General features: G+C 34.6%; 2 protein-coding genes across 4 annotated transcripts in view; one reads left to right on the top strand and one right to left on the bottom strand.

Annotated features, from left to right (window-relative positions):
- TIC40 (hydroxyproline-rich glycoprotein family protein) overlaps nt 1–10,779 on the top strand; it is a 36,161-nt gene extending 25,382 nt beyond the window's left edge. For both annotated transcript variants that reach the window (XM_086440578.1, XM_086440577.1), the window contains exons 11-14: nt 8,474–8,568; nt 10,026–10,129; nt 10,220–10,267; nt 10,469–10,779. In XM_086440578.1, the coding sequence (XP_086296704.1) occupies nt 8,474–8,568; nt 10,026–10,129; nt 10,220–10,267; nt 10,469–10,528 (307 nt within the window). In that variant the 3' untranslated portion in view covers nt 10,529–10,779. The remainder of the gene's footprint in view (nt 1–8,473; nt 8,569–10,025; nt 10,130–10,219; nt 10,268–10,468) is intronic.
- A 1,128-nt stretch (nt 10,780–11,907) lies between these two features.
- Nucleotides 11,908–21,206, bottom strand: LOC147404559 (uncharacterized). Of its 2 annotated transcripts, XM_086440575.1 has the most exons (4): nt 20,647–20,781; nt 18,342–20,501; nt 13,804–14,081; nt 11,908–12,880 (listed from the first exon to the last, which is right to left on the bottom strand). In XM_086440575.1, the coding sequence occupies exon 2, from the start codon at nt 20,464–20,466 to the stop codon at nt 18,355–18,357; it is 2,112 nt and encodes a 703-aa protein (XP_086296701.1). In that variant the 5' UTR covers nt 20,467–20,501; nt 20,647–20,781; the 3' UTR covers nt 11,908–12,880; nt 13,804–14,081; nt 18,342–18,354. The 2 variants fall into 2 exon arrangements, with proteins under 2 accessions (XP_086296701.1, XP_086296700.1); XM_086440574.1 differs by having other exon boundaries at nt 18,342–21,206.
- Between the last annotated feature and the right edge of the window lie 422 nt (nt 21,207–21,628).

Raw genomic sequence — 21,628 nt, 5'->3', positions numbered from 1 at the left:
TTGTGAGGGAATCGGGTATTCTCTTTAAAAGTATATTGTCACCAAGTTTTATTATGCTTTTCATTGCATCTATTCTTCAAATTTCATTGTATCTTTCTAAAATGACTATTTCACCAATGAGAGACTCCTTTGGTTAAGCTCAAAAGGTCAGATCTAATCCATAATTGTAGGATTTGTTATTATTTGTGAGATCAAGAATTCACAATTGATTGATATGCTTCTGATTCAGAATCAACTAGTTTCATTCACTTAATTTTGATGGAGTCCAGAATTGTAAGGCAACATATACCCCATCAAATCACCAACTAAAATTTTAAAATAATAGGTAACTCTCCATTTCTTAGATCCGAGTCATCTTAATCAACGGCAAGGACATTCATCCAAATAACATCAAAAGTAAACAAAATAAACAAAAATTTGCTTCTTTCAAGTAAAAAAAACAAACTCAGATCCTAACGAAGACGTATAAATTCAACAAATTAACACAACAATACACTTAATTTGAATCCAAATCCATGAATTTCAATTGTATAAAAAAAGAAACAACTCTTAATTTCTTAGATCCAAAGTCCAAACATCTTAATCAAATGTAAGAACATTCATCCAAATAACATCAAAAGTAAACAATACCAACAAAAATTTCACTTCTTTCAAGTAAAAACAAGCTCAGATCCTAATGAAGAACTACAAATTCTACAAATTAACACTATAAAAACCTGATTCAAATCCAAATCCACGAATTTCGATCATAGAGAAAAGAATCCAACCTGACTTTACTTGACTTTGATGAGTAGCTCCTTTTGAACAGAAAATGCTTCTTCGATAATCTTCGTTATTTCCAAGACTTTTCCACCGATCTTCTCCACTGCATCTGATACCCTACCAAAGAATTGCGCCATCAGATCTTCATAAGCGACGATTACTGGATCTACAGATGCATCGCCATCGCTTCCAGGAATTTGGCGGAATCCAGATGAAAGCTATTCTAAATGAGCCACCGTAGATTCCAATCTCTGTATTAGCTTCTGCTTCATTTCTAGGGTTTGATGCGAGATCTCAACCTCTCACACACACTCTCTTTCTCTTGCTATCTAATAAATCTAAGCAAGTGTTTTTTATTCTTGCATTCACTTTCTTTGATTTGAAGGATGGATGCTTTGTGTGACTATGAGAGAGAGAGAGAGAGAGCTGTGTGTTCTATCGAAAAAGGAGAAGAGAAGAAGAAAATGAGGGCATATGCATCTTTTCTTTCGAACCGTTATTCGGTGATTGCGTCTCTTGCAAATGCAAAAAAAAAAAAAGGCGACTTTGGAGAGCTTCGTAAATTTGCGTTTAGAAATGTAGTTTTCTAATGCACTTTTTCCAATCAAACGGTAATTATGGCGGAAAACTCTGCTTTTCAACTCAAATGCAGTAAAATCTGCGTTTAAAAGCGGTATCAAACACCACCTTACGAATTTGATCATGAATCTGTGGGCTCTAATATCATGTATCCCTCAACAGTAACTCAAGAACATTGAATTTGCCTAGTTGGTGGATTGAATGAGTGGCCCGAGTGGATCATCCACTATTCTTTCATCATAACATTGATTCATCAACTTAACACATAAAATTCTTAACAACAAATCTTTGTTCGACTACTACACTAACAATATTTAAATTGGAGCAGATCTTCTATAATGATTTATTCTTGTGGCTCTTCTTTGTAATACTCCTTTAATAGTGAAGAGGCCATGCAACAAAATAGAATCTAACACATCAGTTATGTATTGATCATGATTTGGATCGGATTTGAAAAATAAAATAAAATAAAAAACTTGTTTCAAACATGATCAAGAAGTTTGAAAATGAACTATCACTGAACTCTAACATTTCAACGTTAGAGATTTTGATTTTTACTACGTGACACTCTTTCTACCGTCTAACTGAACTGTAGAGAACCGCAAGAAAAAAAAAAAAAACACTACAGATGATCCGCTTCCCACTTAAATAAACATACCTATTTTACATGGATTTTCTCGTACATAGTAAAACTTTCATAAAAAGGCGAGTATTCCAATGAAGAGGCCACAGATTCAGATTTTCTATTACGATTTTTCTTCAGTATTCTTTTTTCATGACTCCACCTTTGTTACTGCTCATTTCCATTGACCAATTTCGAGAAGTTGGTGGCAATTGCTTCACCTTTAGTGAAGGCGTTTCTTCGTTTTATATATAGTAATGTAGATGTTATAGCATTATAGCAATTCCCAATAGAGTAGTTTTTTTCTTTTTAAGGAGATCTGAGCAGTTTGTTCCTCCTTTTCAAGTCCTGCTTCAATTTCTTTATGATTATGTTTTTCTCCTTTTAATTCCTCTTCAATTTGTTACTCCTTTACGGGTACTTGTGTTATGATTTCTAAACGATTCTATTCTTATTCTTCTTTTGATTCTTTTTTGGTTTGTTTGTTTATCCTTTCCGGTCTCTAAGCTATTCTTCCTTTGTATTTCTTCTGTTTCATATGCCCCAAAATCGATGATTGGACATATTTATCTTAGAATGAAAACTAACTTAGAGAGATAAGGAAAGATTTGAATGACCTCTCTTGAAATCATAGGCTAGCTCATGAAGATTAACTTTTGCAAGTTGAGCTATTTTACATGGGAAATCAAATTTAGAAAAGGTCTGAACTTTAGGCACTGAAGGAGCAATAACAGGACAATCGATAACCGAAAAGGACAAACAAGCAACGACTACGAGAATCAAAAGAAGAGTAAGGGATTCCCATCTCACAAACGAATTAGAGATGTTTTTTACTTGGAAGACATTTTTTGTGTGGATGTAATCTGATTTGGTTACATTATCTTCTTCGATGATTGGATAAATGATGGGGACATCAAAGCTTGAAGAGTAGATTTTAGTTTTTATTTAGTTTTCTATTTGAGGACTTTCATTTTATGTTTTGGGAGCTTATTTGGTCTTGGTATAATATTTAGGGGAAGTTTAGTAACTTTGATTTGTCTTTATTTAAGTTTATTAGGGTTGAAAAATCAGAAAGAGAAAATTATGAAAATTAGGTTATTTATTTGATATTTTAGTTTATTAGGATTCTTATATTTATCTTCTTTATATATATGATTGTAAAAACAAAAAAAATTTATGAATAAAGAATGAGTTTCTTTCATGGAGTGAAATGAGTTCTCCACCATTCTTGGTGTAATTCTATGATCCCTTATATTTTTTTTCTTCTAATATTTATTTTTATTATTTTCTCTGAACTTTTTTGAATTATTGATTCTTGATTCTTGAAATCTACAAATCTTGATCCTTAATCCTTTTCTCTTTTTTTTTTTAGACCTTATCCAACCCCAACAAAAATATCCTAATTAACAAAACTTAGCATTTTACATCTCAATAGCCAATTGATTTTGGAACCCTTTTTTCTATTGTTGCCCAAATCCTTAATCCAATTCCAAATCCCAAATCAGATCCCCTAGCCAATCATTTTTTTCTCTTCTTCCACTGTTGTGCATCAAATTTGGTATTAGAGCCTAGGTTTAGGTAACGAAAAAAAAATTAGCAGATCGCGTTGAGGGAAAATGGTCCCAATATGCATGCTCTTAGATGAACTAACAACTGTGTTGTTAAACTTAAGTCAAACACGCCATTCTTGGGCATATTTTTGCCTTGTTCGTGACCATATATAAATGAAAGCAAAGAGCAAAGGCAATTGGGCAATTAAGTGATTAATGGTATGAAGAGCTCAGACAACAGAACTTATGCAGCAAGTGCAATTGTCATGGAAATTATAAATTGGAGGGCTCGAATTGGGATAATGAAGCATATAGGGTCAAAGTCCATGCGTCTAAACTCAAGGAAGAAATCTATGAGCCTAATTTAAGCGAGAGTGCGATTAATGAGTATGAGGCATCATTATTAAGTCTTGAAGAAAAATCTAAGCCTGGAGAATCTAAACAACTGACACAGGAAATTGTGGAGCTATTACATCATTTTCTTTTAACACCGATTTTGTCCCATGAAAAAGAAAGTGTAGATAATGTTTTGGATAAATTAGTGAGTTATGACAACTTTAGTTCCTGTAAAAAAATGAGAGTCCAAATTTGGTTCAATGACTTCAACAGTTGCGAAGAGATTAATTGACGACTCAACTTGGGGATTAATTAAAGTAGAAGACACCAGCTTGAGATGTATTGGTTGAGAAGCAAGTTAGGATCAGATTACATGTGAATTATAAAGACTTCACATGGTGGGGAATTACTACAATTTTATTTCACTAGTGCCAAAAGCTTCCTTGCCGAGGATAATTGGTGGGGACATCAAAGCCTGAAGAGTAGATTTTAATTTCTATTTAGTTTTCTATTTTAGGACTTTAATTTTATGTTTTGGGGGCTTATTTTGATACTTTATTAGCCCATGGTCTTAGTGTAATATTTAGGGGTAATTTAGTAACTTTGATTTGTTTTTTATTTAAGTTTATTAGGGTTGAAAAATCATGAGAGAGAAGATTGTGAAAAATTAGGTTATTTATTTAGGATTTTAGTTTATTAGGATTTTTAGATTTATCTTTCTTATATACAGATTGTATTAGGATTTTTTTCTAAACAAAAAAATTTGATGAAGAAAGAATGAGTTTCTTTCATAGAGTGAAGTGAGTTCTCCATCAGTCTTGGTCTGATTCCAAAGTTTTATCTTTCTATCTCTTCTCTTTTCTTCTAATCTTTATTTTTCATTTCATTATTTTCTCTCGACGTTTTTGAATTCTTGATTCTTGAAATCTACAAATCTCTATCCTTAATTATTTCCTCTTTCCGTCTTTATCAAACCCCAACCAAAATATTGTAATTTACAAAACTGTGCATTTTACATCTCAATAGCCAATTGACTTTGGAAATCCTTTTTCTATTGTTTCCCAAATCCTAAATCAGATCCCCTAACTAGCCATTTTTTCCTCTTCTTCCCTTACCATCTTGCATCAAGAAAGGTAATTAGTTTTGTGATCATAAAGAAAAGATGAGGGATCAACATTGAGAGTATCTAGAACAGAAGACGATGAAGAAGGATTGATCTTTGAATCCATGACCCGAGAATCAAGACCCTCGTTTGGTGATTTGACCTCGTCCACTTTTGAAGAATTAAAAAGTGGATTCATGATGCAGTTGTGTGTTTGATAGAGTAGCCGAGAATCGAAACCCACTTTCAATTTCAACCCAATATGTTATTCTACAAATTCTTTTTGATTCATAGAATCAAAGGGGATTTTTCCTAATTAATCAAAACAAAAGTTCTAACAGCCTTGTTTCACTCTCCCAATACTTTGTTTCTTGGTAAATGGGGTATCTTAGAAGCCGCTAAGATTGCAGGAGCCATGACATTCTTCGATCCCATTGAAATAGTGGTGGCATTGTTGTTCATAGGGATTCTTGAACAAGAATTTGTTCTTAAAATGGGGAAACTGATCCGTTTGAACAGTTTGTTCTTTTGGAAATGGGGCAAAGAGATTTGTTGTTTGAAGAGGCAATGGGTTTTTTCGTAGAGAGTTTTATTGATTTTGGTGAGTGAGAAATAAAAGGAAACGGTCAAGTAGAGTCCAACTTTAAAGTGGGCATACCGCTACAAAATTTTGAAGGAACCCTCCTCGTCACAAGATTGGTGTAGGACATCTACAAGCCTAGTTAGAGTCTTAGTAGTTTCTTAATTCTAGTAAGATTTAAATTTTCTGGTTTTAGTAGGATTTCTATTTCTAGTTATAGTAGGATTTCTATTTCATAGTTATGTTAGTAGTACAATTCCTTGTTAGTCTCTAATTTGTTTTTAAAATTCGTTTTTATTAGTTAAACTATAATTAGAAGTGCTTAAAAGTATCCAAATGGAGTTATAATAGGATTAGAAAGTAGCTATTATGATAGGAATGTTAATTTTTATTATTTTAGAAGGATTCTAAGTTGTTATGATAAAGTTATCTATATAAGGAGTTTCACATACGAATTTTGAGATAATGTTCATTCAATAAATTTCAAATTTAGTTATTTCCTTTATTTCAATCTAATGTTCTGGTTTTCCTTTTTTTTTTTTCCAAGCTTAATTGGTTATGTGTGTTCCATTGAACACAATATCTTAATTCCTTTCGAATCTATTCATTCACACGCTTCCACTATGTCAAAAACACGTGGATTTTTTATTTTATTTCACTCCCCTACATTTCTGCCAAAATTTGGAATACCTCCTTGGAAACGCCATGTGTAATCCAATGGAGAAATTGCTTCAAAATTTGAAGCGGCTTGCTCATTTCAAAGTTTTTCCACTTATTAAGAAGGTTTGTCTGCAGGGGCGGAGCCAAGATTTTCTTGTAGTGGGGGCAAACTATGGTTAGTTGTATAGTTGAAGAACTTGAATGGTGGGAAAATTATTTATGCTGGAAAATACGATTGGAGGGAGGTGAGGGGGTGGGGGAACAAATTGGAGGGAGATGAGGGGGTGGGGGCAAATGGGGAGAGAGATAAGGTAGTGGGGACAAATGGGGCATGTAATTAGTTGAAAATATAGGAGTGTCTCATAGTTCTTTGGGAGCAATTGCCCCCACCAGCTCCTTACTAGCTCCGCCCCTGTTTGTCTGTCATATCTCGTCACCCACTATCTAAATTTAATCAAAATATTTGAGTTTTAACAACTCACGGTTCATTCAAATCCTTCTTTTATCTCTCTAAGTTGGTCTCCATTTTAAGATAAATGTCCAACCGTCGATTTTGGGGGTTATGAAACAAAAGAAATGTAAGGGAAGAATAACTTAGATATCGGAAAGGAGAAACAAACCAACCAAAGAAGAATAAAATGACATAATCGTTTAGAAATCGTAACACAAGTGCTCAAAAAGGAGGAGGAACAAATTTAAGAGGAGCCAAAAGGAGAAAAATAGAATCATAAAGAAATTGTAGCAAAATGACCCGAAAAGGAGGAACACACTGCTCCAATCTCCTTTAAAAAAATTGCTCTATTGGAGATGGATATAATGCTTATTGCATCTACGTTGGCTCTATATAGAACGAAGAAATGCCTCCACTAAAGAGGTGAAGCAATTGCCACCTACTTTTCTAAATTGGTCAACAAAAATGAGCAAGAACCAAATGTGGAGTCATGAAAGAAGAATATTGAAGAGAAATTGTAACAGTAAATCTGAATCCGTGGCCTTTTCCTTGGAGTGCTCTGTTTCTTATGCTTCACTACGTACAAGAAAATCCATGTATAAGTCTTTTTAAATGGGGAGCAGATCCTCTATAGTGTTTTTCTCCTGCGGTTCCTTACAATTCAATTAGACGGTTGAAAGAGTGCCACTTGGTAAAAATCAAAATCTCTAACATAGAAATGTTAAAGAGTTCAGTGACTGTTCATTTTCAATCTTCTTGATCATGCTTAAAATAATTTTTTTCTTCAAATCTGATCCAAATCATAATCAATACATAGCTGATGTGTTAAGATTTTATTTTGTAGCATGGCATCTCCACTATTAAAAGAGTACTATACAAGGAACCGCATGAATAAATCACTACAGAGGATCCGCTCCCGTTTAAATGTTGTTCATGTAGTAGTCAAGCAAAGACTTGTTGTTAGGAATTTTATGTGCTAAGCTGATGAATCAATGCATGATGCCACGTGTATTGGAAAAAGCTTAGTGGAGAGAAAATTTTGGGAGAATTTTAGAGAAGTTTAAGTTGCTTCATTTTACTGTTTTTAAAAACCGGTGGTGCTATGGCATTGGTTCATCAACTTAGCACCTAACTTTCCAAACAACAAATCTTTGTTCGTTTAAAATTTCTCGAGTGCTCATTTTTTCCGTTTGGGAATAGTAAGAGAACATATGGAGCATAACGCAACTCTCGTTTGATGAAACGCAAAAAGAACTAATTCATCCTAAAGTAACATAAATATTTTCCTGCCCCCCACCCCAAATGTCATGGAATAGTTGTTGTAGATCTTTGAGTGAGCTTTGAATGCATCTTACGGCTTCTTAATCCAATCTCTAAGTCAGAAGAAGCGCTTCTTAGAAGTTAATGAAATCTAGGCCCGACGAGATTTGAGAAGGCATGCCTATTTTCCTGTATCTGTTCATTACTATTGAACTTTCATCTACAGATACAGGATTTCAAATACCTATTGTTTTGGTCTTCATAATTCCTTCTTGATTAAAGAAAAACTCAGCTTCAAGTTAGATTGAATGTCTTTCCAGCATGTTCTTTTTGGTTTTCCTGCTGTTTGTTTATAATGTGTTGAAATCAAATATATTTTACAAAGCGGATGAGAACCCTATCCATGAACTCAGATCCTAATGCTGTCATTTTTGATAGTCTGTTATGTTTGATTTAATTCCATTTTTCTTTGTTCATGTGGGCTGCAGTTGTGGTGGTATTGTAAGCATAATAAATGAATGATCACTGATTGAAATAACTATTTGTTTCCTTCTTTTTTTGCATCTTTCAGAAATAATATGGGGGGAAGCAATGAATGGGACAACCGAATGATGGATTCCTTGAAAAATTTTGATCTTAGCAGTCCGGAGGTCAAGCAACAGTTTGGTGAGTTTGAAATTGATCAATCACTTGCTGCCTTTCTGTGAATGTCTATTTATGCTACCTGATTCATGACTTCTTCTGAAATGCCTAATTTTATCTCTTTTTTACTTTCCTGGACGGTTTTGGACCTAGACCACTCAAAATAATTGGTTCCACTGAACTTCATGATTGAAGATTTTTACCATCTGCATGGACGAAAATTCTCACCTGAGTCCCTTTTGATTTAACTCCCACTTTTACAAAGGCTATCCCAAGAACTTCACAAAAGTCCTTTTGTCAATATGAAATCACTTGGATAATAAACTGTAGAAAAGAACATACAAAACCAGTAATGAGTCACTAAGACAATTTGATACAACCACTATCAAGCATTCCAAGCTTTCTATTCACATACCAAGGGTTCATAATTATACCAAATCCCTCAATAACTACCAAAATCAGCATAAAGCATTACACATGTCAATAACAACAGCCAAAATGACATATCACACGTGTGTACAGGGTCGCATGATCACTGAAAATTGGTTGATTTTGCTCTTAAACCCTCCACACAACCGAATCAAACAAAACTGTCAGATTCTCATCTAAAACAATGTATCCACTACAGATTTCTTGAGGTATGAAGCCACTTGTTGTAGGAGATCTGGAAAAATGTTAGTCTTTTTTCCAAGAAACTTCATTTTCCATGAAAATGTCTCAAACCAAGCCAGAACAATCTGAAAAAAGAGAAAAAAAAGGTGAAGAAAAAACTACCTGTATTGAAAATACTTTCATTGACCGATAAAACCCTCTAGGTGTTGATGTCAGCAATCTTATGTGATGATGCCAACCAAGGTGAAACATAAAAATAGATTGATATTTAAACATTCTGTATGTATGTGTATTTAGAGATACAAAAAAAAAAAAATTATACATGCAATATATATGGGGTTGGTTTCCGGTGACTCTTGTAGAATGACTCATGAGAAAGGCATGGTTCTGACCGTTTAAATCTGAAATCTAACAGTCAGGAATTATACATATCCCAATAATACACATCTTGGGGATACTTATCTCGAGGATAAATCCCGATCATTGTGATTACATTGTATATATGTCATTGGACTCAAGTGGAGATGAATCATATTTTTTTTGTTAGGATGATCTCCACTCTGGAGATTATCCTCACAAAAAAGAACCTAATGGATCGCATCATTGTATTTATATTTCTATTTTATAATTAGATCATAACTTATGTATGTTACTATTATATTTTACATTCATATTAACTTATAAAAGTTGTATTCATAACATAAGGAATGATAGTTGGACCATCTCTCCTAGAAACATGAACCCATAAGCCAATCAACCTTCTCCCTTTTTTCTATTTGTAGAATGGACTGTTACTTCTTTTTTCTAATATATATAAGTCGAGATGTTTCTAATTTTTCTGTTTGTTTTGTTGTATCTTTATGTTTTAGACCAAATCGGGCTTACACCAGAAGAAGTTATTTCAAAGATTATGGCCAATCCTGAGGTCGCTATGGCGTTTCAGAATCCAAGAGTACAAGCTGCCATAATGGATGTATGCCACTCTACTTCATTGTATCTTGATCGTATTTGAACTCTGAAGTAATTTTTTATGTTTGAACCAACATTTTATTGCCTAATGCAGTGTTCACAGAACCCTATGAGTATTGCAAAGTACCAAAATGACAAGGAGGTGAGAATCTAAATCTCTTTCAATATTATATACTTGTTATGAAATAAAACATTTTTAAATTTATCTTTTTTGACATATTGAATAAATTGTACGTACTTATTGGCATATTGGATTTTTGGGGGCTCATTGTCTTTGTTGAGTTTTGTACTTCCCTTTTTTCGGTAATATTGTTATTAACTTATTTTATTCTCTCCATCTCAGGTTATGGATGTTTTCAACAAAATATCGGAACTCTTCCCTGGGGTGACGGGTCCACCTTGATTTCGTTTTGTATCCAAAGCAACAGTTTTCCATGGCTAAACAAATTTCCTTTCTTTTCCAGCAAAATAGTGTTCTTGTGGTTTGTCTGAAAAGATGAGCCTTACAAGTCTTGGGGAATTAGATATGCATGCATCTTCATTACCCCCCTTCCCCTCTATCTCTTTGTAAATGTAGTGTTGGAAGAAATTTGGTGCTTGAGGTGTTGAAATGATGTCTTTTGGTAGGATTGCTGCAAACATTCTCTTTTTCCATCCTTTGAATTTTTTGGAATTAAACAATAAACTTCAAAATAAGATGTGGCTCTGAAATTAAAAAAAGAACAGAGAAATAGGATTTATTTAAGAATAATGCTGCCGTGACCTCGAGATTGAACTTCACATTGCACACCCTGATGTGAAAAATGTATGAGAACCACAGATGCTTTCCTCGAGATACGAGTGTAAACATCTATGGCTCCTATCCACTTTCACGTCAAGATGTGTAATATGAGGTCCAATCTTGAGGTTAATCAATTCCAAATCTTAGGGATGGGACTTGGATCTTGATTTGTTATGGGAGAACAACTACTTGAATTCACAACCAAGAACTGATGGCACTCAAGCCATTTAAAAAATCTTCCTTGCACATCAGAGAGATTTGAGAGGGGGCTTCTATGAAACAAATTAAATATTTTGCGTAAATTTTTTTGAAAATGGAATCTGGTCTTACACGAAGCATGAGTTAAGCGAATTATTAAGACAAAATGAGTGTTGATAAGGAGAGGTGTTTGAGTCCATTGGTATGTCACTACAAGCTCTAATCATATAATCAATATATTGAAGAGAAATTTAAAGATTCTGTGAATCACAATAAAGAAATTTATTTTGCCAAAATAGTCTGGGCCACGGCAAACCTACATATTTTAATTTGCCCTCTATTTTGCCAAAACAATTTGGATAAAATCAAGATATAATTTTTTTTCCTTGTGATTAGTTAAGATTTCCTAATTTGTTTTTACGTGTATCCCTAGGAATATCTTCCCATTTCAGCCAAAAACATCATTTGAAGCATTTTTTTTTTTGTTTTTGTTTTTTTTGAAGGTAAGAATGTGAAGAGGTGGTTTGGATCCCATGTCTGAGTTAAAATTTATATGAAATTTAAAATGAAATGCATATAAGCTTCTAGTCAAAACTAAATGAAATTCAGCAGATGCCATGGTCTATCGAACCAACCAAGATAGATCAATGACATACACAAAGAAAATCCCTTTAAACTCCTTGAAAACCTTACCCTAGATCAGATAAGAAGATCTTTATTCCCTTTGAAGTCCTTGAACTCCTATCTTTCACTCTTTCATTTCCAAACAAGCCATCACCACACTGCCTCTGATATTAAAGATTCCACAAAACCATTATTAGAATTTATCAAGGGATGGATGTAAATCTGTGCGTAGTAACATCACAGACCTAGAATCAAAAGCTTGTCTTTACACTAAAACCAAAAAAAGAAAAAAAGAAGTTAGTCACCACCTCATCGTCACAGAACCATTGTGTAACTACGGTTGGAATTCTGTGAATCCCAAAATGAGACCAGTGGAGGTCTCCAGTGAGAAGCCTATCGCTAGGCCTATCGCCGTAATGACGTCCGGATACAAAGACTCTTCCCATCGACTCTCGGGTTTATCCGGATCCTCTCGAGGAAGTCGAAGACGTCGACACCATCGACGTGGAAGAAAAGAGTCAAAGGAAGAAAAGCAGGTCGACGAGACCTTGCTGGTATCTATGGACGAGGTATTACGCCTCTCCAAGATGGCATCGGCCTCACCGGATAAGCCATCTCTGCACGAGACTCAAGCGGAGATACGTCAACTGAGGCTGGCGATGGTGATTGAGCAGTGCTGAGGCTGATTGAGCTTGATATGCCATTTTCGGTTGAAATTCTCGCTTCTGGCAGAGATCTTGACCAGTTGGTGATGCAATTGGCAAATTTAAGGTAGCACACCTCCAAACCATAAGCTTATACTCTAAACCACCGAAAACTACTTAGAACGGTTCACAAAATTTTATAATATAACATGTAACCTCTGGCATATGTTGCATCCATATATGTCAACCCCAAGGGGTTGACCTAGTGGCAAGCCCAGCCTTGTTAAGCTCCTAAGGAAGGGCAGGTCAAGTGTTCAAAACCTCACGAAGAAATGAATTACATGGGGCCATGTAGGACTTTCCGAGGGGGCGGCACATGTGGCCGTGCGATTAGTCTCACCTGGAGGGTGGGGATCCCCACGATAACCAAATATATATATATGTTGATGCTGCAAAACTAGTGATTTGGTGTTATTAACTTTCACAGCACAATGAGCGGCCTTTGAGCCTGAACCATCAAATGATAGATTTATTAGCTGAGAGAAGGCATACACTAGAATGATGAGAAATGAGCTATACAAAAGCTCTATAAAACAAACAAGCACAAGTATCAGGTCCAATATAAGAACATATATAGAGGTTCCATACTGAATGAGCAAAAATGTTTCCGAGAACAAGGTTAAGGTATTTTCCCTACTATAACGGGTGGATAGAGGGAAGACAAATATGAATATGGATGTTTTATGCTTATAGTTGAACAAAAAGTCAAATATTTGAATTAAAAAATAAATTGAGATTTAAAATTTCACATTAATGAAATCATGGTTAGAGACAAAATAACTTCCAATAAACATTTAAAACTTTGATGATGTACACAGAATGGGGAATTTTGGAACTTCAAATTTTCTTAATAGAAAAAGAGATTTACTTTAAAGTTGGTCAAGAAAGTGTCCAAACAAATGAAGCACACTACCTACTCACCTTACAATTGAGTACCATCTACACGGGAAATCCTCAAAAAATGCCACTTTAAACCCGATAAACAACTAACACTAAAACACAGGAATCCAAAATGAAACCTCCTAAAGGGTATAGGCTACTTCCCTTCAAAATTCTTCTTGTTCCTCTTTTTCCAAAGGCTCCAACAAACGAAAGAAGAAGTAAGATCCAAAGAACCCTCTCATCTACAAAGGCCTTAATTTGCCAACTTTAAAACAGAAGAAGAATAGAGCTAGGAAAACACAAGGTATGAGTCCATCCAAAGCCTTATGGTCCAAATGGAAAAAAAAAAAAAGCAAACAAACACTACTTTTTTAAAGAATTTTGGGACCTAGGCCATGGAAGCAAAAAAAAACAAATGAATAAATACATCAAGATTGGGACTAGAATCAAAAACCAAAAAAAAAAAAAAAGAATTAACGAGAAACTTACCATCTCAGGTACAAGCCCACGCCTCAACCAAATATACGGCATCCGTTTCTTCAAAGACATCGAGAACATGCCCAAAAACTTCTCTTGTATGGGAATGTCACTACACCAAGGATCCTCCCGGAAAAGCACTCGATTCCCTCTCCCTACCTGGAATACAATGCATTTACAAATATCCGGAGTCACTTTGCGAATACCCTTCCACAGACTACACCCAAGGACGATCTCACTTCCTCACTCTCCCACCCAAAAGTACTGGTTCCATATCTGGGTGTTGATCCCTATAAAATCAAATAACTAAGAATTTGTAAATTAAGTGCAACGTAATTAAATAATAAATAATATATATATATATATACACGTCAACAATCAACTTCATGATCATTCCTTTCTATTTCACCATTTTACAATTTAAAACTCTAAACAGAAAAGCCAATGGAAAAAAAAAAAACATTTCTTTTTTGATCATTTTTTAAGAAACAAGTTCATCAAAAAGATGATTTGATATAGAATTAATAATGCCAACCTTAATAGGACTCAAACGCTAATGAGACTATGGAAGAAAAAGAAGAATCAAGTGCATGGATTTCTAGGAAAAAAAATCAAGGTCCCAAAAACGATCAATAAACATTCAACTAGGAAATGTTAGGGAAGAGGATCATTAGCGCAAAATATGATGAAGTCTTTGGCTGGCAGACTAGGGAGGTAAAATCCTCTATGGTGGTAGCAATTGGAAAGGCATCATTAAGATATTTCCAGATTTTTTAACGAGGGCCATATTTAGGGTTGGTAAAGGAAATAAAGGTTAAGTTTGGAAGGATTGGTGGTGTAGTGATTCACCCCTATCTTTGTAGTTCTCACCCCTATTTTTAAAGGAATTTACCAATAGAACATTTCATTATTTGAAAAAGAGTGAGTTATCATAGGATTTTGGTTTTAGGAGAGGTTTGAATGATTGGGAGGATCAAGATATATATCCAACCTTGTCAACTAACTATTTGCTATTCCTATTGTGCACTCTTGATTAAATATTCTACTCATCCTCAATACCCACCTCTTATGTGGGTTTCTCTCTACCTCCATTTGGGGCCACAAAGTTCCTTTTAGAATATATCTTTTCATTTGTTGCCATTCACTAAAGAGATTTGGTCCCACTTCCAATCCTTATTTCGTACGAATTGGGTTTTTCTATAGTCTGTCATGTTATTATTATTCCAGAGCTAGTATATCGATGCGATTTCATGTAAAGAAATTACAATCTGTTGTTTGGACCTAGAAGGAAAGGGATAGGAGAACCTTTAAAGGAAATGAACAATCACTTCAGCACATGATCAACAGATAAAGGTGGCTTTCTCTTCGTGAAAGTCATTTGATTGATTCTCTTTCTTCAATAAAACATATCTATACTTACAAAAAAATATATCAATATTTTGAGTCAATGCACAAAAGAGTAGAGTTCTTCGTTGACGTCTTCAAATAGTACATGAATCAGTTCCTTCTAGTGTGCCTTCTGTGATTACAACGGGAAACAAACTTTGTCATATATATCATAATTTTTCTCGTCTTTGAGTGTCAAATTGAGGAATAAATGATATAATTTAGCCCTTTGAGAATGCCTAAAAAAGGATCTTGATCTTTGGCGTCAAAGCAATCTCAAAACCATGGTTGTGGAGGTCGTTCTTGATCAGAGATCAGTGAATATGAATCCCATCAACTAATTCCCTAAAATGGGTCTTGTGTGGAATCTTTAATTGAAAGAGTGGTTCCCAAATTGTTGCAATTGTGAGAAGGAAAAGTTCCTTTCAGAAACAAAGTGAGAAGACTATATCGAGATGGGTACTACATCATGAGAGTTGGAAGACCTGGACTCTAGATCGAAGAATAATAACAGTGGTGGCAGCAATTCTCACTCATTATATCAGAAGTTCAATACATTGATAAGATCTTTGTAAATGACTAGTTCTATCTTACCCAGCATCCAAATTCTTTAGTGACTATAATTCCCAAGCCACTCCACACATTTTACGCATAGCTAATACGGTGTTTTCATTTTGTTTAGAACTTCACCCATGTACATAGTCACCAAGTCGAGGTTGAAGAATAAGTCAAGTGGGAAAAAATTCAGAAAATTCAATAGAACGGAGAAAAATAAGATAGGGCTAGGACCGTGTAATTATTCCTACTAGGTGAGGTTCTTATAGTATATCATTAAATTTCATGTTGAACTACAATAACAAATAATTAAACGCCATATTTATACCATCCATACTTGCACAACAAGTAACCATAGTAACCAAACCCCATATTGATACCATTCATGCATCCACAACAAGTAACAATATTCAAGTTTATATTGTTTGGTACATGCAACCAAAATCAATTACATACTCATTTGCATGATCATTATCTAATGCTTCATCAGTAATATGGTTACCATCATTATCATCAAAGTCATCTTCTCTTAAAAATTGCTACTTATTAATCACAGAAATTGTGACTATACCCATATAGAGAAGACCGGGATAGAGCATTTTGAGTTCATGCCAGTGGATACTACTTGTGATAGGATTTGCTTGTATGTGTTGTATCGACCAAATTTGTAGGATGTGAACATTAGAAGAACAACATGGCATTTGTAATGAACATATTTTAAAACATATTGGTTACTCAAATCACAAAGAATAGAAAACTACTTGTAAATAAGGGCCTTAACTTTCAATGATACTTTATCCATAGGGTATTCCTTGTTGCCAAAAATGAGATCGTTCTAATCGTCTAAAATCCACATAAATACTTCAAACTAAATGAACTCCATTGCACAATACTGTTTGAGTTAAAAATATTGGTTCGTCACTTCTCCACGTGCTAGAAAATGGTTATGGGCATTATCCACCAAACAAAATTTACTAAAGGAACTCCTAAAAAAATCGAAGAAGGAATAAGGGATGAAGATGTGAACGATTGTGTCTTTCATTCCATTGCACAAGGGACTCTTGTTGAGGATTCTAAAGCGCTTATGAAGGAAAGAAAATTATGTTCTTAAGAGTGACAATTTTACTATAACTAAATGGCTCTTACATGGGAAACTGTAGGAAAAAAACATGGTTAACATTATACGTGTCAAAAACAAGTGCTCTAACATCATGGTTATGCTAAAAGGCTGCCAACATGGTTAATACTACAACTCTGCTATTCATAAGCCCATTTATAGATATGAAAAAAATGGTAAAAATGATGCCATATTTATTGATAGCCATAAAATGAGGCCACTTAAAAGCAAATGAAGTAATAAGGCTTTTCCAGATCACATCTTCTGTTTTAAAACAATGATTGACAACATAAAGAAGAAATCTGAACAATTTACGTCCAAGACAAATTTACGAAATTACATATAGACGCAGCCCATCCACATGTGTATGCACAAAACAACTCGACAATAATTAGTTATTGATTCAACATGAAACATCATTCAATTTATGAAATCACAATCACCACGGTCAAATGTGAAAAAAAAAAAAAACTAAGGGAATCAACTATATTTACGTGCTTTGTGCCAAAATGCCTTCTTCAATCAAATACATAGTATATGATAAAAAGAGGCATTTATTGATCAATGTGTTACGATCTATATGTAGAGTATAAATTCTTTGAAATGATATAACTTCGAGAATTTCTTCTACATACTATAGTACCCATTCAATATGCATTAAGATTACAATGCCCCGGAGGGGGAAGGCTAACACAAAGAACCACACTAATGCTGTTACACTCAGGCCTCTCCCCCGAGTGTCCCTTCACTACACTCACATTAAAGAACCGTAGGACGTATAAGGCTTACTAGTGAGAGACTGCATAAGCTTTAAAAGAAAAAAAATCAACAAGGGATTCACTACCATTAATTGGACCTGATATCATTTTCACACTTGCCAATTGGAATTATAACATTGCTCATTCTTGAGTTACTAGCATAATTGATGATATCATTTATCTCGATAAACTACCTACCATTAGGTTTCCTACTAGACTGAGTTAAACAATTGATGAAACATCATTAATAAGTTTCTTAATGTTAATAACGTAAGGTTAACCAAAATTGAAAAAGGGAAAATTCCATAATCATTTGTTCAAGTAGTACAAGAGAAACGATGCTTCATTGAATATTTGTAAGTTCAAAGGAATAAAATAAAAACCATTTTCTACTTCATATCATAAAACAAATAGGAATAAAGAGTAAATACATAATGTAAACAAAAAATAGCTTGATTTACAAAAACAATGCATTATACAATGACAATACACCATGGTAGCTAATCTATTGCTTCAAGTGTCTACATTAAGATGGCAACCCAATAAGGAGGTAAAAGAAAATATATTAGCGCTCGAACTAATGGATCATTAAAAAGATAAACAACTTGCCTGGTTCATCGTCATGGAATAAAGATCCTTTGAGATAATACTAATATGATCTTTAAAGCATGCAACAAGATACAACACTCCATGAAACAACTAGCTAACTGGTAACTCAACATTGATCATGTTACCTTTGACTCAGTTCTATGGAAAGAACATGCGGAACATCTTCAGACATTCACGATCTGGTCCGTCTGTAGCAAGCAAATCCACTACCATGGATGTGGTCTCTACATTTGGTGAAAAACCTCTCTCAACCATTTCATTTAGAAGTTGCATTGCCTTGCGCATATCATTCTTTCGAAGGAATCCTTGAACCATGAAATTGAATGTGAGATCATTTGGAGTTGGACCCTTCTCTTCCATCTGTATGAACAAATCCTCGGCTTCTTTTAGCATTCCTTCTCTAAGAAAGCCATGAATCATTGTATTATACATTCTAGTATCGGGCTGCAAATCTTTGGCAGAAAGATTGCAAAACAACTCCATTGCTTCCTTTATATTTTTATTTTTGCACATGCAATCAATGACGATGTTGTAAATCACAATATTGGCTTTCACTGCATTGCTTTGCATCACATGAAACAGTTTGATTACCTCAGTAAAACAACGGTTCGTGAGTAGCCCATCCAACAATGTACTAAAAGTAATGATATCTGGACTTTGGCCCTTTGCTTGCATCTCCACAAAAAGATCTTGTGCAGCCACAACCTTCCCAATCTTGCATAACCCACCAATAATGGTGTTGTACGTAATGGTATTAGGAGTTAATCCTTTGTCACACATATCACTAAAGAGTTTCATGGCCTTATCCAATCTCCTAGCATTGCAATAGCCATGGATCAATATGTTATAGATACAAATATCAGGCTCATGACCACTACTCACCACAGAATTAAAAACTTTTACTGCCTCGACCAGCTTGCCTTGTAGACAAAGAAAATCCATTAATATTACATATGTTACCAAATCTGGTGAGATTCCACAACCTAGCATTTCATCGAACAACCTCATGGCTAGTTCACATTGACCTGAATGACATAAGCCATGAATTAAAGAGTTGTAAGTGATTACATTAGACTTTACACCCCTTTGAGACATTACTTCTAACAGCATACACGCCTCTTTAGTCCTCCCTTTTTTGCAAAGAAAATCCACTAGAATGTTGAAGGTTATTACGTCTGGTGGGAATCCGCGATCAATCATTTGATCCAACAACCCAATGGCTTGTTCACATTGACCTGAATTACATAAGCCATGAATCAAAGAGTTGTAAATTATTACATTAGGCTTTACACCTCTTTCAAACATTACTTCAAATAGAATACACGCCTCTTTAGTCCTCCCTTCTTTGCAAAGGGAATCCACTAGGATATTGAAGGTTATGACATCCGGTGAGAATCCACGATCTATCATTTGATCGAACAACCCAATTGCTTGTTCACATTTACCTGAATGACATAAGCCATGAATTAAAGAGTTGTAAGTGATTACATTAGACTTTATACCTCTTTGAGACATTACTTCTAATAGCATACACGCCTCTTTAGTCCTCCCTTGTTTGCAAAGAAAATCTACTAGAATGTTGAAGGTTATTACGTCTGGTGGGAATCCACGATCAATCATTAGATCCAACAACCCAATGGCTTGTTCACATTGACCTGAATTACATAAGCCATGAATCAAAGAGTTGTAAATTATTACATTAGGCTTTACACCTCTTTCAGACATTACTTCAAATAGAATACACGCCTCTTTAGTCCTCCCTTTTTTGCAAAGAGAATCCACTAGGATACTGAAGGTTATGACATCCGGTGAGAATCCACAATCTATCATTTGGTCGAACAACCCAATGGCTTGTTCACACTGACCTGAATTACATAAGCCATGAATCAAAGAGTTGTAAGTAATTACATTTGACTTTACACCTCTTTGAGACATTACTTCTAACAGCATACACGCCTCTTTAGTCCTCCCTTGTTTGCAAAGAAAATCTACTAGAATGTTGAAGGTTATTACGTCTGGTGGGAATCCACGATCAATCATTTGATCCAACAACCCAATGGCTTGTTCACATTGACCTGAATTACATAAGCCATGAATCAAAGAGTTGTAAATTATTACATTAGGCTTCACACCTCTTTCAGACATTACTTCAAATAGAATACACGCCTCTTTAGTCCTCCCTGCTTTGCATAGAGCATCCACTAGAATGTTAAAGGTTATTACATTTGGTGAGAATCCACAACCAGTCATTCGATCGAATAACTGAATGGCTCGTTCACATTGACCTGAATTACATAAGCCATGAATTAAAGTGGTGTAGGTGATTACATCAATTGGGTACCCATTCTCCACTGATTTGTTAAACAATTCCATCATCTTTTCTAGTTTATTCTCCATACAGAGCCCCTTTAGAAGAGTGTTCAAAGTTACCTTATCTGCTTCAAACCCAAACTTTAGAATGTTTCCCAAGATAGAAAAACCGAAATCCACACGACCCAATCGGCAGAAACAGTTGATCAAGATGTTAAGAGTAACGATATTAGGTCGGATTCCTGTGTTAGCCAACATCATCATTTTATTAAACAGAGAAAAAACTGTAGAGTAGTGTTTCATACTGGTTATGGCTCCCAAAAGTTGATTAAAAGAGAAAATGGAGGGAATGGGTTGCATTTGAACTAAACAATCAAAGAAACCCAATGCTTCATCAAGCCTAAAATTTCCAGATTTACACCGATCTTTTACGATTTTCTCCAAATGGGTAGGGCTGCTTTTTATCATTATATCAGGCTGAGACTCAGAGGGATTAATTGGGTCTTGTCTTTGTTTTGTAGAGTTATAGCGTAAAAAGATTGAAAGGGAAGACATGGGTAAGCGAATAATCATGCTCTTCTGAATTTGACGACCAGAAACAGCAGTTTTTCTTAACATCATTGTTCACGAATCAGGAAGAAATTTTAGGGTGCTGGAGCTGTGGACTGTGGAGTGAACAAATTTTAAACCGATTTAAAAGTTTACTCTTTCGTAGTAAAATATCAATTTTTTTTTATAACAATATAATATCAAGGCAAATTTTACTGACAAACCAACACCAAGAAATTTTAAGGCCCTCATATTTTTAGTACATCCAAAAAATTAAATCTTTTTATACATTATATTAAAAATAAATTTTTTTTAAATTGCTTTGGGCACTCTATTAATGGAGGTCATTAGCTAGACTTTGCTCATCATGTTATATCTTCGAATCTCTACACACCAGTCCACAGAAATGTGACTACTTTAAATGCTATAACATATGACAAGGTGTTAGATGGTGCAGTTGGAAATCTTGATTTTTAAAATGGGAGTAATTCGATGAAGGAAGAAAATAACTTCTAGGCTCGAATCTAATTCAATCTCTTTTAGACAAATAGTC

This window comes from Akebia trifoliata, chromosome 4 (assembly GCF_017979445.1).
Source record: "Akebia trifoliata isolate Shusen 1 chromosome 4, ASM1797944v1, whole genome shotgun sequence".
Taxonomy (NCBI): domain Eukaryota; kingdom Viridiplantae; phylum Streptophyta; class Magnoliopsida; order Ranunculales; family Lardizabalaceae; genus Akebia; species Akebia trifoliata.
This window is presented reverse-complemented; position numbering and strand designations above follow the sequence as displayed.